The sequence below is a fragment of the Astyanax mexicanus genome, unplaced genomic scaffold (genome assembly GCF_023375975.1).
Source record: "Astyanax mexicanus isolate ESR-SI-001 unplaced genomic scaffold, AstMex3_surface scaffold_33, whole genome shotgun sequence".
Classification (NCBI taxonomy): domain Eukaryota; kingdom Metazoa; phylum Chordata; class Actinopteri; order Characiformes; family Acestrorhamphidae; genus Astyanax; species Astyanax mexicanus.
This window is the reverse complement of record NW_026040043.1, coordinates 4269747-4283081: the sequence shown is the minus strand read 5'-3', so window position 1 is coordinate 4283081 and position 13335 is coordinate 4269747. Positions and strand designations below refer to the sequence as shown.

At 37.3% G+C, this 13335-nt stretch overlaps 1 protein-coding gene across 1 annotated transcript in view; it reads left to right on the top strand.

Moving 5' to 3' along the window:
- The window catches only part of LOC103029144 (ribonuclease inhibitor), a 254739-nt gene that overhangs the window by 112749 nt on the left and 128655 nt on the right, over positions 1-13335 (top strand). The window contains exon 6 of the mRNA XM_049473055.1: positions 12893-13066. Coding sequence (XP_049329012.1) covers positions 12893-13066 — 174 coding nt within the window. The remainder of the gene's footprint in view (positions 1-12892; positions 13067-13335) is intronic.

The window sequence follows — 13335 nt, the reverse complement described above, 5'->3', positions numbered from 1 at the left end:
TCCACTGGGCTGATTGGCTGATGGGGGTGGGTGGTGTTGATGGTTGAGCAGGTGCTGTCTGAAGCGGTCTCTGATCGCTCAGTTCTTCCAGATCTGAAACCAGTTTCCTGGACCAGTGCTGTAACATTTCAATCACAGCAGGTCCGGTGAAGACACAGTCCAGCCATCGACCGACAGCTGGACCAAACACAGTCTCTCATCTGAGACTCTCCTCATGAAGTGCTCTGGTTCAGATGATGTTCACAGTACTGTTGCAGAGGACCCTGTCTCTGAGGGTCAAAACTCCTGTGATGAGCACCACCCCCGCCTTCTCAAACACCCAGAAAACAGCACTGAGCAACAATCAGTCAAAAGAGAAAAATCCCTCCAAAAAAACCCTTAAAAGAAAAAAAAAATAATAAAAAAGAAATCCTGAAAGGAATTCTAACATGGTTAAAAATTGTTTAGCCTCATGAAATAACTAAAACAAAAATTATTTCCAGCCAAACGATGCTTGATATTTCTAAACTGTATAAACATTAACATTATATTGTTGTGCTCTGATGGGGACTCAAAATATAGCCAAGAATATGCAAGCAAGTTCTTCATTGCGAGAAATAGAAAACATATGGAAAGCAAAACAAAAAGCTCCATTTTTTTTTTTTTTTTAAACATCTGATGTCTCCTTGTTTAAAAGTCAGAAAGAGAGACCCAATTCACTGCAGCTCGTAATAGATACAATATTAAGTTTGTCAAATTAAAGCTTTCCAAAGAAAGTAAGATCTTTCCTTACTGGTTTCTAAAATCTACCATCCTCATTAAGAGAATCAAAAGATCAGCATAGACTGAGATGCATGAGAACCACTAGAGAAATTAGATATGTGTATTCTTTAAATCTCATTCAGCTGAGACTGAGCTGAAATCAGTCTCAATAAAAAAAGAATAATAATAGAAAAGGCCTCAACCACATGAAGACAGAAGCTGTGTTCAGAATGGCTCACTCATTAACTCTTTCACTATGTAGCATTTTCTATTTACTAAACGAATTATGGAACAACCAAACAATAAACCATGTTTGTCCTGCTCTGAGGACGTCTAATACAACAGCACTGCATTGCATTATAGTATATTTTGGAATTTCTAAATTTTGTGATGCATTAGGTTTTTCATAGTGAACTATATAGGGAACAGAATGTACTGCTGCGGTTTTTAAACAGTATTGCAAAAATGGTTTTACACTATATAGTGCACTATTTCTGGAATAGGGAGCGATTCTGACACAGCCACACACACATTATATTCATCATTAGATTCGCTTATAGAATATCAGAGTTAGACAAATGTTAGAAACATACACACTTACACACACGCACAGACACACACACACACACACACACACACCAAATGTGATAGAAGATAGCAGAGAAGAGATGTTTTGTCTATCTCTCTCACTGCTTTATTCAACACACGCAGAAACACACACACACACATTGTATCAAAAGCCTGGAATCCTCATCTCTTTTCTGTTTCAATCAGGGATGACTTTCACAATGTGGACATTTGTACATAACTCATCACTACTATTTAAACATGAAGCAGTCTCACATATTCACTAAACTGTCATCCTCAGAATTCTACAGCATTCTCCATAAAGATAATGAAACATGTTACATTGAACAGTTCCAGCATGGCTCAATATTCTGCCCTACTTTAATATATGTATATTGGGTTTATATGCTAATGATTCCAAACCTTTGAACAACACTACATAAACACACACACACACACACACATATAGTCTTGGCTCATTTGATTGAAAAGAGCTGCATCATGAATTTTTGGATTAAGTTTCAATTCTTTAGTTACTTGGGATCCCATTTTGTTCTCTCATTCGATTTTAATGACTCAGAGTAATTTAGCCCCAATAATCACGTCTCACCTTCCTTCTTCTATCCCTGCTTAATACACAATCAGTACCCTGTACTATTAGTATTATTATGCACTCCTCCCCACGGTCCCGGGACCTATTACTCTAATGACACGTCTATCAATAGAGGCCTCGCTACGACCAGGCTAGTCTTCTCTTTAACTTCAAAGATATATTTACATACATCAATAAAGGCCTCGCTATGACCAGGCTAGTCTTGTACACCGTCATGTAACTATACACTGTCCAGGGCGGAGTGCTGAAGGAAGGATGGAGGGGAGTAAATTAATTTAAGAACAATTTTTACATTTAAAATTTCCTTAATGAGTAAATTAGTTAACCTGTCACTCACCACCAATGTTTGTTGATGAGGCCTGGATTTGCGAATGAGGGGTGAGAGGCCGCACCTGCCCCCGCGGTACTTCGTCCTTATTCTGTGGAATTTTCCCTTGCTTCTGGGGCCCAGCTGTTTTGCTGGAGAGCGTCCTCGGCAGGTGCTTAGTCTCTCCCCCTCCGCCGCAAGACCATGCTCATCCTGTTCCGTGACGCCAAATTGTGGTGGAAAATAATGACAGGAAGAAAGAAATATTCAGAGTCTCTGAGTCTTGATCAGAATGAGTAACAAGATTTATTGAGAAGCCACACGTAATGAATACAGAGTGAACTCCTGCCTTGCAAGAGTGCCATGCTCTCTTTATACCTTTTAGATCCTCCCATCCCTTACTTCCCAATTATGGGCACAGTGCCACCATTGTGACACGTCAACTTCTTCTGACAGGTGGTATGACTGTGGGGGAAAATCAACATTTATTCCATGTATTCCTGATTTACTTCATGTATTCATAATCAATTATACTGATTATTACTGTTAATCATTCAATATTCATCCTGTTAATCATTCAATCAGTATGTTATCATTGATTTTATGTGAACTGTGTATTCTCTGCTCCTGGGACATACAGGCTCAGATTTGAGGCCTAAAGAGATGAAAATTGAGTTCTGCCTGGAGACTAGCGGGTCATAGCAAATGGTGTTTTCTGATTTATGAATTATTCTCTCCTCAAGGAATGAAAATCAGGTTTGCCTGGAAACTGTTTTGTCATAGTAAAATAGAGCTTTCTGATTCATGAATTATTCTCTCCTAAAAAGCTTATCTTCTGGTACGTGCAGTTTCTGTTCCTCTTTTTATATTTGGTAGTGACCTGTTCCAAAACAGATCACGAGGGGATTGCCTCATGTATGCAGGGGGGGACTGTATAAAAATGCCCAGTCGACACAGAAAGGGGCTTTTTCCGACTTTCCTGACTACTCTCATTCTTCATCCATTGCTTTCGCTTTATTTTTGCTTTTTGCAACTTCAAAATAAAAACCTTCTCTTTTTGGCATCCCGGCTCGTTGACTGTCTTTGTCGATTTCCACGACAAATAATCCCTTAGTGAGCATATCAGACTGGTTCTCAAAACACCGCAAGCAGAAGGAAAAATGACCCTGGCGCCAGAATTGTAGACAGAACAATCCGTGACGTGCACACATACATAGACACACACTGCTTTCCCCAGATAGAAAAACTCTCACTCAGCATCTTAGATATGCTCCTGAGTACACATTATCATCGCATGGAACAAAAAGTAATATCATTAATAGTCGTCATTGTTTATGAATCATCACACGTCATTGATTATGAATCATTTCAATAAACACCTTCCATCACAATATATACGTATTCGTATTAGAACAGTGAGGCCAGTACCTTAATTTTTGCTGTATATATATATATATATATATATATATATATATATATATATATATATATATATATATATATATATAAAATGTGTGTGTGTATATAAAAGTAATTCTGTTTATTCTCTCTTTCAGAGATGAAGATTCTCTGGGTGATTCTAGTGGCTTTCTCTGGACTAATGGAGACCATGTCAGGTTTGTGTATATCTGCTGCAAATGTGTGTGTGAATGCTGAACAGTTGCCTTAACCAAGGTTGTTTTTCACCTGAAAGTCCAGACCAGAGTCCGTGCTGAGTTTCATGTGTTTGTTACTTTGTATATAATAACTGGTTTGGTTAGGTTTGGGTTTACACTGCACGGAAAAATGGTCAATATCGAGCTCAATCAAAAACAAAGAGGTAAAGCAGGATGAACCGAACAATTCTCAGTGATGAGTGTGTGTGGGTTAAATGGTCTAAAGTCCTCAGGTGTGTTCAATATTTGGGTTGGCTGTCTGGAAGGGGCTGCCTGGAGGTGCCAAGTCAGGTGATCCTGTGTCCTGCAGGGGCGACAGGTGCGCTTTCGGCAAATGTAACTAACACACAAACCTTGGTTCAGGCACTTCTCCTTTTATATAATTATAGGTGTGAAAATGCCCTAAAACACATCAGAAGCTGGTATTAAACACCAGTAATGAATTTTGAATGTAGGCACACAGTATGAGACACTTTGGGAAGAAGGATTTCTAGGTGAAAGTTTTAATAAATATGAAGGCGTTATGCTATGTCAGACTTGTCTGGAAGGCCTCAGACTCCAGAATTTAATTCCCACGTGCATTTTACACCACATAGCTGGAGCAGATCTTTCAGTTAGTGCGGTACAATAGGGCAACAGTTTATATCACAATATATTTCTTAATTTCAGTCTTAATTTCTTAATTCCCATCTAAAAGTATTGGGACTGTAAGACCAATACATTTATGTTTTGCTGTAGACTGACATTTTGGGTTGACATTAAAAAGTAATGACACAAAAGATCAACATTTCAGCTTTCATTTTGAGGTATTTGCATCTGGATCTGATACACAATTCAATAGAGAACAACCACTCATGCAGACTAAAAAACGAAAAAAAAAAAAATTATTAAGACCAAACAACTGCACAATGTATAGCCTTCATTAATAAAAAGTAAATTTTATATTATATTAAAAATCTCTTATTTACCAATTAGTGGATGAGTACTCAATTGTGTAAATTACTGAAGTGAAGATAACCATCACGGAAAGCTATTAAAGTGACATTTATTTTAAATTTAATAAACTATAAATTAGCCTAATTCAGACTCTTTCCATAGGCCACTACCCTAAAGGAGAAGAATCAAATGATCTGATCAACTGAGGGTGTAGGAAATTTAACACAGGTGGCCATGCAGCATCATGAGGTGATGATTTAGCCAAATATATATATTTTTTGCATGAAGGTGATTATTTTAGAAAGGTTATGATATATGTGGATTATGGATACAAGTTATTTGAGTCCACAGTTATTGAGCTTAAAATATCAGCATATAGCTATTGGTTATATCAGTGTTAACCTTTGATGATAAAAATTAAGCAGCCGAACATGACAGTGTCTAAGAGCTTTTCCGAGCTAAATGAAACACTGAACATCTTCAGTTGAGAAGATCAGAACTGTTTGCTATATGGTTACTCATGTGTTGCTTAAATCCTGCTGTGTTACCTGTCAACTCTTGAAATAATCTTTATATTTTTACATCTGAAAGCATCTGACTTGTCCTGAAACCCTGACAGTAAACATTATGCTATTGGATGCTGAGCTGTAGTAAAATAACTTTCTTATATAGTTTTTTTTTGTTGGTGGTTAAATGCAGAATAAAACCAAATGTTCATAGATTGTTTCCCAATATATAAACTGCAGAGAATACAACAGGTGGTTAGAGGATTGTTACTACAGTAGTGTATCATTTTTGCTTTCCTGTTTGTTCTGTATTGCAGATCGTTTTAATGTAGTGGGTCCAGCTGCTCCTCTTGTTGCTGAAGCTGGTGAAGATCTGATTCTGCCCTGTTCTCTCCAACCCAACATCAGTGCTGAGGGAATGATGGTGGAGTGGTTCAGACAGCATGAGACAGACAAGCTAGTTCACCTGTATGAAGATTATAAAGACAGAAATGGAGATCAGATGGAGTCTTACAGAGGGAGAACAGCTCTGTTTAAAGAAGAACTGAAGAAAGGAAACGCCTCACTGAAACTCTCAGCTCTCCAACCTTCTGATGATGGAGCGTACAAGTGTTTAATTACATCATTTGACTGGTATGATGATGTGACTCTGTATGTTGAAGTTAAAGGTGAGAAACGTTACAATTTCAGTTCATCATTACTTATGATTTTACATCTTTGATGTACGTATAAACTATGCAGTGATGAGTACTTCATCTAAACACACTAACTCTGTCTTTATTCAGTGTTATAAGCTTTCTGTATGTTTAAAATGTGTTACCATTTCATATCTCATTTAACAGTGGAATCACTCCAAGCTATATATTATTTTTTATTATAAGATATCTATACTTTTGACATATGCACACAGTCAGGCCCATAACTAATTGTGACAGTTTTTTTGTAATTTTGCCTTTTTAAAACACCACTGTGGGTTTGAATGAAACAGCCAAGATGCTTATGAATTGTAGACTTTCTGCATTAAATATTAAATATTTAAACATTTGTGTTTGGCACTTTACATAATCCTTCTACATCATTTCAAAACTAATCAATAATTGATAATAGTTAAGACATTATTGATTATTAATCTTTTTGAACTAATGTCCCAGTTCAGTATTACTTACATTCTTAAACATTAAAATGTGGTAATGTTTCATTAGGTTTTAATGAGTCTAATCTAATAACCAGTTGCAATATTATTTAACAGTGTTTATTATTGTCATACCTGCTGTTAATTGTGACCTAATTATTATGGTGTCATTGTTAATTTTTTTATTTTGAAGTTCTCCACACATTCTCTACTGGGGGGACAGGTCAGGGGAAGTGAAGTGTGCTGAGTGAAAAGCAGCACTAAAAACTGCATGCATTATAGCGTGATGATGAACAGAAGACTGGAAGCTCTGCTACAAACATTGGGAGCTTTAGCCCCATAGGTGCACCTTCATCGCCCATGGGTTCGGGTCTCATACAGTGTTTAGGGCTATAGATCCAGAAGTCCAGGCCAGGCAGTGCTCCTGCCAGAATTCAGTACATAGAGATGGGAAGGTTTATCGGCTATGTATCGGCCGATTATTAGCCAAACTATGTGATCGGCTGATATTTTTTGATTTAGCCGATTCGATTCAGGAGCTGAAGCTGCTCTCTCACAGGAAGCTGCAATTCCTCATCCAACCTATAAATGCAACTCTAATGCGCCTTGTGGTGGAAGGAAAATAAAGATTTAACAGTTTATTTTCAGCCCAATCAGTTAGTAGCATAGCTTGCTAGATAACACAGCATCAGCAGGAGTCAGAAATCTAAAGGAATCATGAGCAGAAAGTTTTTAGTGATGGATAAGCAGCGATTTTCTGTTGAAGCTCTACTGTGTAGTTCTATATGTGTAGTAACAAACCCGGAGCTGGAGCCAAGCCAGAATGTTAGATTATTGTTGTTATTATTAAAATAGTAACTTTTTTAATAATAACAACAACATTTTTTAACACTAAATGCAGCCTATTTTAAGCAGTAAGATGACTCTGGAAAACAGGCAGTGAGGCAGCCAATGTTGATGGGGTACCTATTCAAAAACATATAACTATTTTCACAACACAAACTTTTTTCTGAACTCTGTTACTTTGGTCAATTAAGCACTTTCGTTTATTTACAATAAACTTAGATTCCCATTTTTTATTAGAGGTGGCCATAATTAGGGGGAGCTGTTGTTGGCCTGGTGTCTATGGGGCATTTGGCCCTGGCCAAGATTGGTATCGCGATTGGCCCAAGAACACGGATCATCCATCTTTAATACCGACGGTCAGCTTTATATGTTAAGATGATCCTTTATTTATCTCACCAAAAGGAATCCAAAGGAAAGGAACATTTTACTAAAATTAGATTTTTCGACAGTTGTTGGCAGATTGGTCAATTCCCGTCTATTGTTGCTTCGGAGAGACTCTACCTCTGTAAAATGCTCTTTTTTATATTTAAAAATCTAAATCTAAATGAGATTTTTAAAAAAATTGTACAATTTCTCTTTCATCTGCATGTGTTCTATCTTCCACTGTGAATAAAATGTGTTTTACTTCAATATGCAAACCATATGGGTAACCATGGGAGACTACAGATACAAATAGCAGGAAACATTCTGCAATATGTAGACATAATATCTGCACAGATTCAGTCAAAATGGTACAATGGGAATTTACGGTATAGATGAGACATTTCTGGAACATACAGTTAAAGTACCACAAGCTTTTTAAGGCAAAACTGAAGCAGAAAACAGCTCAAACAAGCATCAACCTAAGGGGGCTGGAATAAAGGCTGAGCAAAGCATCTCAAAGAAGGAAACGGCATTAACTTTACTGATTCTCCCTAATGTATAGTATATATTCAATAATGATAATACAATAAAGTGAAGAATGTGAACAATTACTAAATTGTAATTGCAGTTCTGTTGTCAAACTATCTGACATCTACACTTCATTCACATCATGTTTTATTTAAAATCCACTGAGAACAAAGACAAAACTTCAGAATCGCATCACTGTTCAAATGATTAAAGATCTTTCTGTACATAAATAGTAATTTGTATCTGGTTTGTTTTTCAGGAAAAGGATTTCATGGTTGGAAGATTGCCATTATCTGCATTTTTATTTTTGCTGTTATTTTAACTGCCTTTATAGCATACATCTTAAAAGGTAATTTTATTTTAATCATTTTCACTTACTTTAAGGATTATATTCATGTTTGGGTTGTGTATCGCAGCTTTTTTTAGCATAACCACATGAGAAGAAAATACACTTAATGGTGAAAATAGCGTAGTAATAATATGTAATGTGACAGATGGGCATATCATGGGTTTTTATGATGAAAGGTAGTGGGTGCTCCCTTTTAAAAAGTCCAGAATCACACTGACATCTAAAGTTATCTAAAGTTCATCAAACTTCATCGATTTTATCTGTGTTTATGGTTTGTATTTGTGTTGAACAGCTAGGGTAAAATTTATATTATCTACTTCAAATATAATCTGTTCCGATATAAAGCATTACAGTAATGCTACTAAAAAGCCTATTAGTTAAAGTGCTTGACAAAAGTAACTGTATTCATTGTTTGTGTTGGCATTAGTAATTATAGTTTGATTTAGAAGCTCTCTCAGTACCTGGCTGAATATAAAGCTTCTACCAGTAAAAATACATGTTGTGATACAGTAACTGGCTGAATGTGAAGGAAAAGTCATTATGAATATGATTCTGAGGTTTAATAAGAATCTTTCCTTCTTTTTTTTCATATTTTTTGCATTGATGTTGTGACTTCTTTGTACTTCGGCTGTTACTGGGACATAGTTAATGAGGATATTACTCTTTTTACTTTTTTTACTTTCACTTTTATAGCAATGAATACTGCAAAGGTTTACCGCTAGCAATATGTTTCACTACACACACACTACCAGAAAATTATTGCAATTACATGTTTTGTTCTACACATGTTTATTTGCTTTAACAACACATCAAAAGAGAGAGGAAAAAACATATTTCATATTATTTTACTAAAAACTCCAATATTTGTAGGGTTTCTTCTCCTAACAGCAGTTTTAAGATCTGTCCACTGGCCACTTCAGAGCTTTTCAGAATTTTAGCAAAATGCAGTCTGCAGAGCTGATAGCGTTCCGGCGCTGTGCTCGATCTCTGGCATACCAACATGTGAAAAATGTATCAGGCTCGTCCAGAATCTGACAGATCTCTGGATCTAAGAGGCGCATCTTTACTGAGCTTCAGTACAGCTAACAGCAGAAGCGCTAGCATGTCTGGATGTTCCTCCAGCACGGACTAAAAGCTGCTTTATACTTTACGCATCAAGAACTGTGGGGAAACACAATCCCTGCAACAAACATATGTTGTTTACAGTGTTGGGCACATTACTTTGAAAAAGTTACTAACTGAGTTACTCCACTATAAAAGTAACTAGTTACTAGTTACTAGTTACCAGTAAAATGTGTTTCCTGGCCTCTGTGTACACACCCGTGTGTAGACAAATTCAGAAGTACACTTTGTGGGGACCAATGTGTGGAGCTTTTGCGTTGGGCTGTGTCTGTTTTAAGGTAATTTCTTTATGCATCAAGCAATAACCAACCTTAAAGTCTGGGAATACCATGCCACGCTAAAGTTTACGTTCAGACGGCGAACAGGTTTTTACACAGCAGAATGTTTCTTTAGGATCATCTCTGATCGACAGAATAATATAATTTAAATCACTGCTTTCGTTTTTATTTAATTTTAAACTGATCCGGGGTGAATGCTGGGCTGAACGGTGGGTGAGTCTGGTTTAGTTTCACTCTGGTTTTGTTGATTTCCTCATTAAAATATTATGAAATTATCTGCTTTGCAGCCGGAGTTAAATATTTAAATTTAACATGATAAATAAAAAATTCTCCCAGGGGAGCATACCCCTGGACCCGCTTGACAATATGATCATCAGGACTATACACAAGCTGTTTATATATCTGAACCCAGGGGCCAACAATTTATGTGTCGCATGCATGGCACTATCTCTCCTATGTGGTCCAGCGGTCCAGCGGTCTAAAGCGCTGCCACTATGAGCAGGAGGTTGCAGGTTCAAACCTCCGCTCATGCAGCTTTGCCATCAAGCTGCCGGCGCTCAGAGGGAGCACAATTGGCCCTGCTCCCTCTGGGTGGGTAGATGGCGCTCTCTTCCCACATCACTCCTAGGGTGATGTCCACAGCACAGGGCGTCTGTGAGCTGATGTATCGGAACCGCTGCGCTTTTCTCAGAGCGTGCTGGATCGAAAAGAAGCGGTGGCTGGATTCACATGTATCGGAGGAAGCATGTGTTAGTCTTCACCCTCCTGGTGTTTGGGGGCATTACTAGTTATGGGGGGGAGTCCTAACAAGTGGGTTGGGTAATTAGCCGTGTAAATTGGTGAGAAAATGGGTAAAATTAGAAATAAAACTATATAAAAAAAGCTCTCCTGCCCACGTCCCAGGTATAGAACAAAGTTTAGGCTCAGGATTTTCAGTCCTGGGTCGAGATTTGAATGTCTCTGTGTTAGCAGTGGTTTTCTCCTGGGTCTCCTGCCATAGTGTTTCATTTCTTTCAAATGTCGACAGATGCCATGGGTTGTAAATTTCTTGATTATGTTGCAAACTGTGGACAAAGGAACATCACGATCTCTGGAGATTGCTCATATTTTCCACAATTTTGGTTCTCAGGACAGTTCTTTCCTCCTTTCTTTGTTCTCCAATACAAATAATAAGTCAACTTCTTCCTTTTTCTCTGGTCTCAGGTGTGATTTTTATATTTACTACATCCGCTTCCCTTAAAAGAAAACAACCCCACCCATTTTTTGTATTGGATAAAAGATCTTTTAACATAAATATTTTTTTGACTGAAGACCAGCCACTAAGTAAGAGCAGTGTCTGATCAGTGTTCTGCTGTCTGTCTCTGATTCCAGATAAATACACTGAAAAGCAGCTCTCTCCTACACAGTGCTCAGTTATAACCTACATGCGTCTCCACACCGAGAATCCCCGCAAAGAGCTGGACCTGAGAAAATTCAGCACATCAGAGGAAGGACAAAGGAGACTCATTCCAGCTGTATCAAACTGCAGGAAGGCTCAGTGAGTGTTTATTATACAGATTATAACACTAAAATATTATTACTGTATTGCAGTGACTGTTGTTACAGAATAAAATATTAGATATAATATAATTAGATATAATGATATAATATTAAAATATTATCTGCAGCTTGTTTGTGTGAGTGTGGAGGATTAAGAGAGGAGGTGCTGAGGGGCACAGAGTCTCTCCCTCCCATCAAGCACTGCTGGCCCACTTTCCAAACTAAAACTGCTTCTCAGCACTGTATGTGTGCTAAGCCTAAATAAAAATCTTTCTTAAATGAGCCATGCTGACTTTATACTGATCTGTTCTTCTTCTGCTGCAGGTTAGCTGGCTGTAATCTCACTGAGCAGTCTATTGAAACCTTAAGTACAGCTCTACAGTCAGAAAACTCCACCCTGAAAGAGCTGGATCTCAGTAACAACGACCTGCAGGGATCAAGGATGGAGAAACTCTCTGCTGCATTAAAGAGTTCAAACTGTAAACTGGAGATACTCAGGTCAGAATTACAGATTATCATAATATTATAGTTCAGTGGCAGCACTGTAAACATTTATGCTGGACTGAAGAAACCCATGGTGCAGTTCTGATATTTTGGTTTCATGTTTTTCTTAAAACAATTATTGGTATAATTATTATTTTTTTTAGTCTACAAGATTTAAAAAGCCACGACCATAGAAAATACACAAAGATTCTTCTGCATTCCAGAAGTCCTTAGATAATTGTTTTAAAGGGCGGACTAAATGTGGAGGTTATTTTCAAAAATAGATAAAGTTATGTTTAAAGGATGGCACTTATCTTCTGCAAAGGAACTTGTTAAATAATATATTATTTAATGCACTATAATACTTACCCCAGAAAATGGAAAGCACTAAAAACCCTACTACCTCACTGGACTCTATTGCACACTGTGTAATAGAGGTAATTACTACCTCACTGGTCTTTTTTGCACACTTTTTGCACACTGTCTTGTTATTTATTATTCTTTGTTTGTATTGTGTTGTATTGTCTGTCTGCACTTTTGTACTGTTGCACTATTGTTCTGTCTACACTGTGTTTATGTGCACCATGGTCCCTGGAGGAACGTTGTTTCGTTTCACTGTGTACTCTGTATATAGCTGAAATGACAATAAAAACCACTTTGACTTGACTTTGACTTTGAGTGTTGGCTACTTATTGTTTATGCCATATAGTTGATGTTATGCCAAGTTTGGGTAATTGTATATTTATTGTTCCAACCTACTGTGAGAGTTGGTAGCCTTTTTAATTCTATATGATTTCCCAGTATGTGTTGTAATTGGTTTCAGCCACCCAGTGCTTCTCAGCACTGTATGTGTGCTAAGCCTAAATAAAAATCTTTCTTAAATGAGCCATGCTGACTTTATACTGATCTGTTCTTGTTCTTCTGCAGATTAGCTGGCTGTAATCTCACTGAACAGGCTATTGAAACCTTAAGTACAGCTCTACAGTCAGAAAACTCCACCCTGAAAGAGCTGGACCTCAGTAACAACGACCTGCAGGGATCAAGGATGGAGAAACTCTCTGCTGCATTAAAGAGTTCAAACTGTAAACTGGAGATACTCAGGTCAGAATTACAGATTAAATATTATAGTTCAGTGGCAGCACTGTAAACATTTATGCTGGACTGAAGAAACCCATGATGTAGTTTTGATATTTTGGTTTCATGTTTTTCTTAAAACAATTATTGGTATAATTATTATTTTTTTTAGTCTACAAGATTTAAAAAGCCACGACCATAGAAAATACACAAAGATTCTTCTGCATTCCAGAAGTCCTTAGATAATTGTTTTAAAGGGTGGACTAAATGTGGAGGTTATTTTCAAAAATAGATAA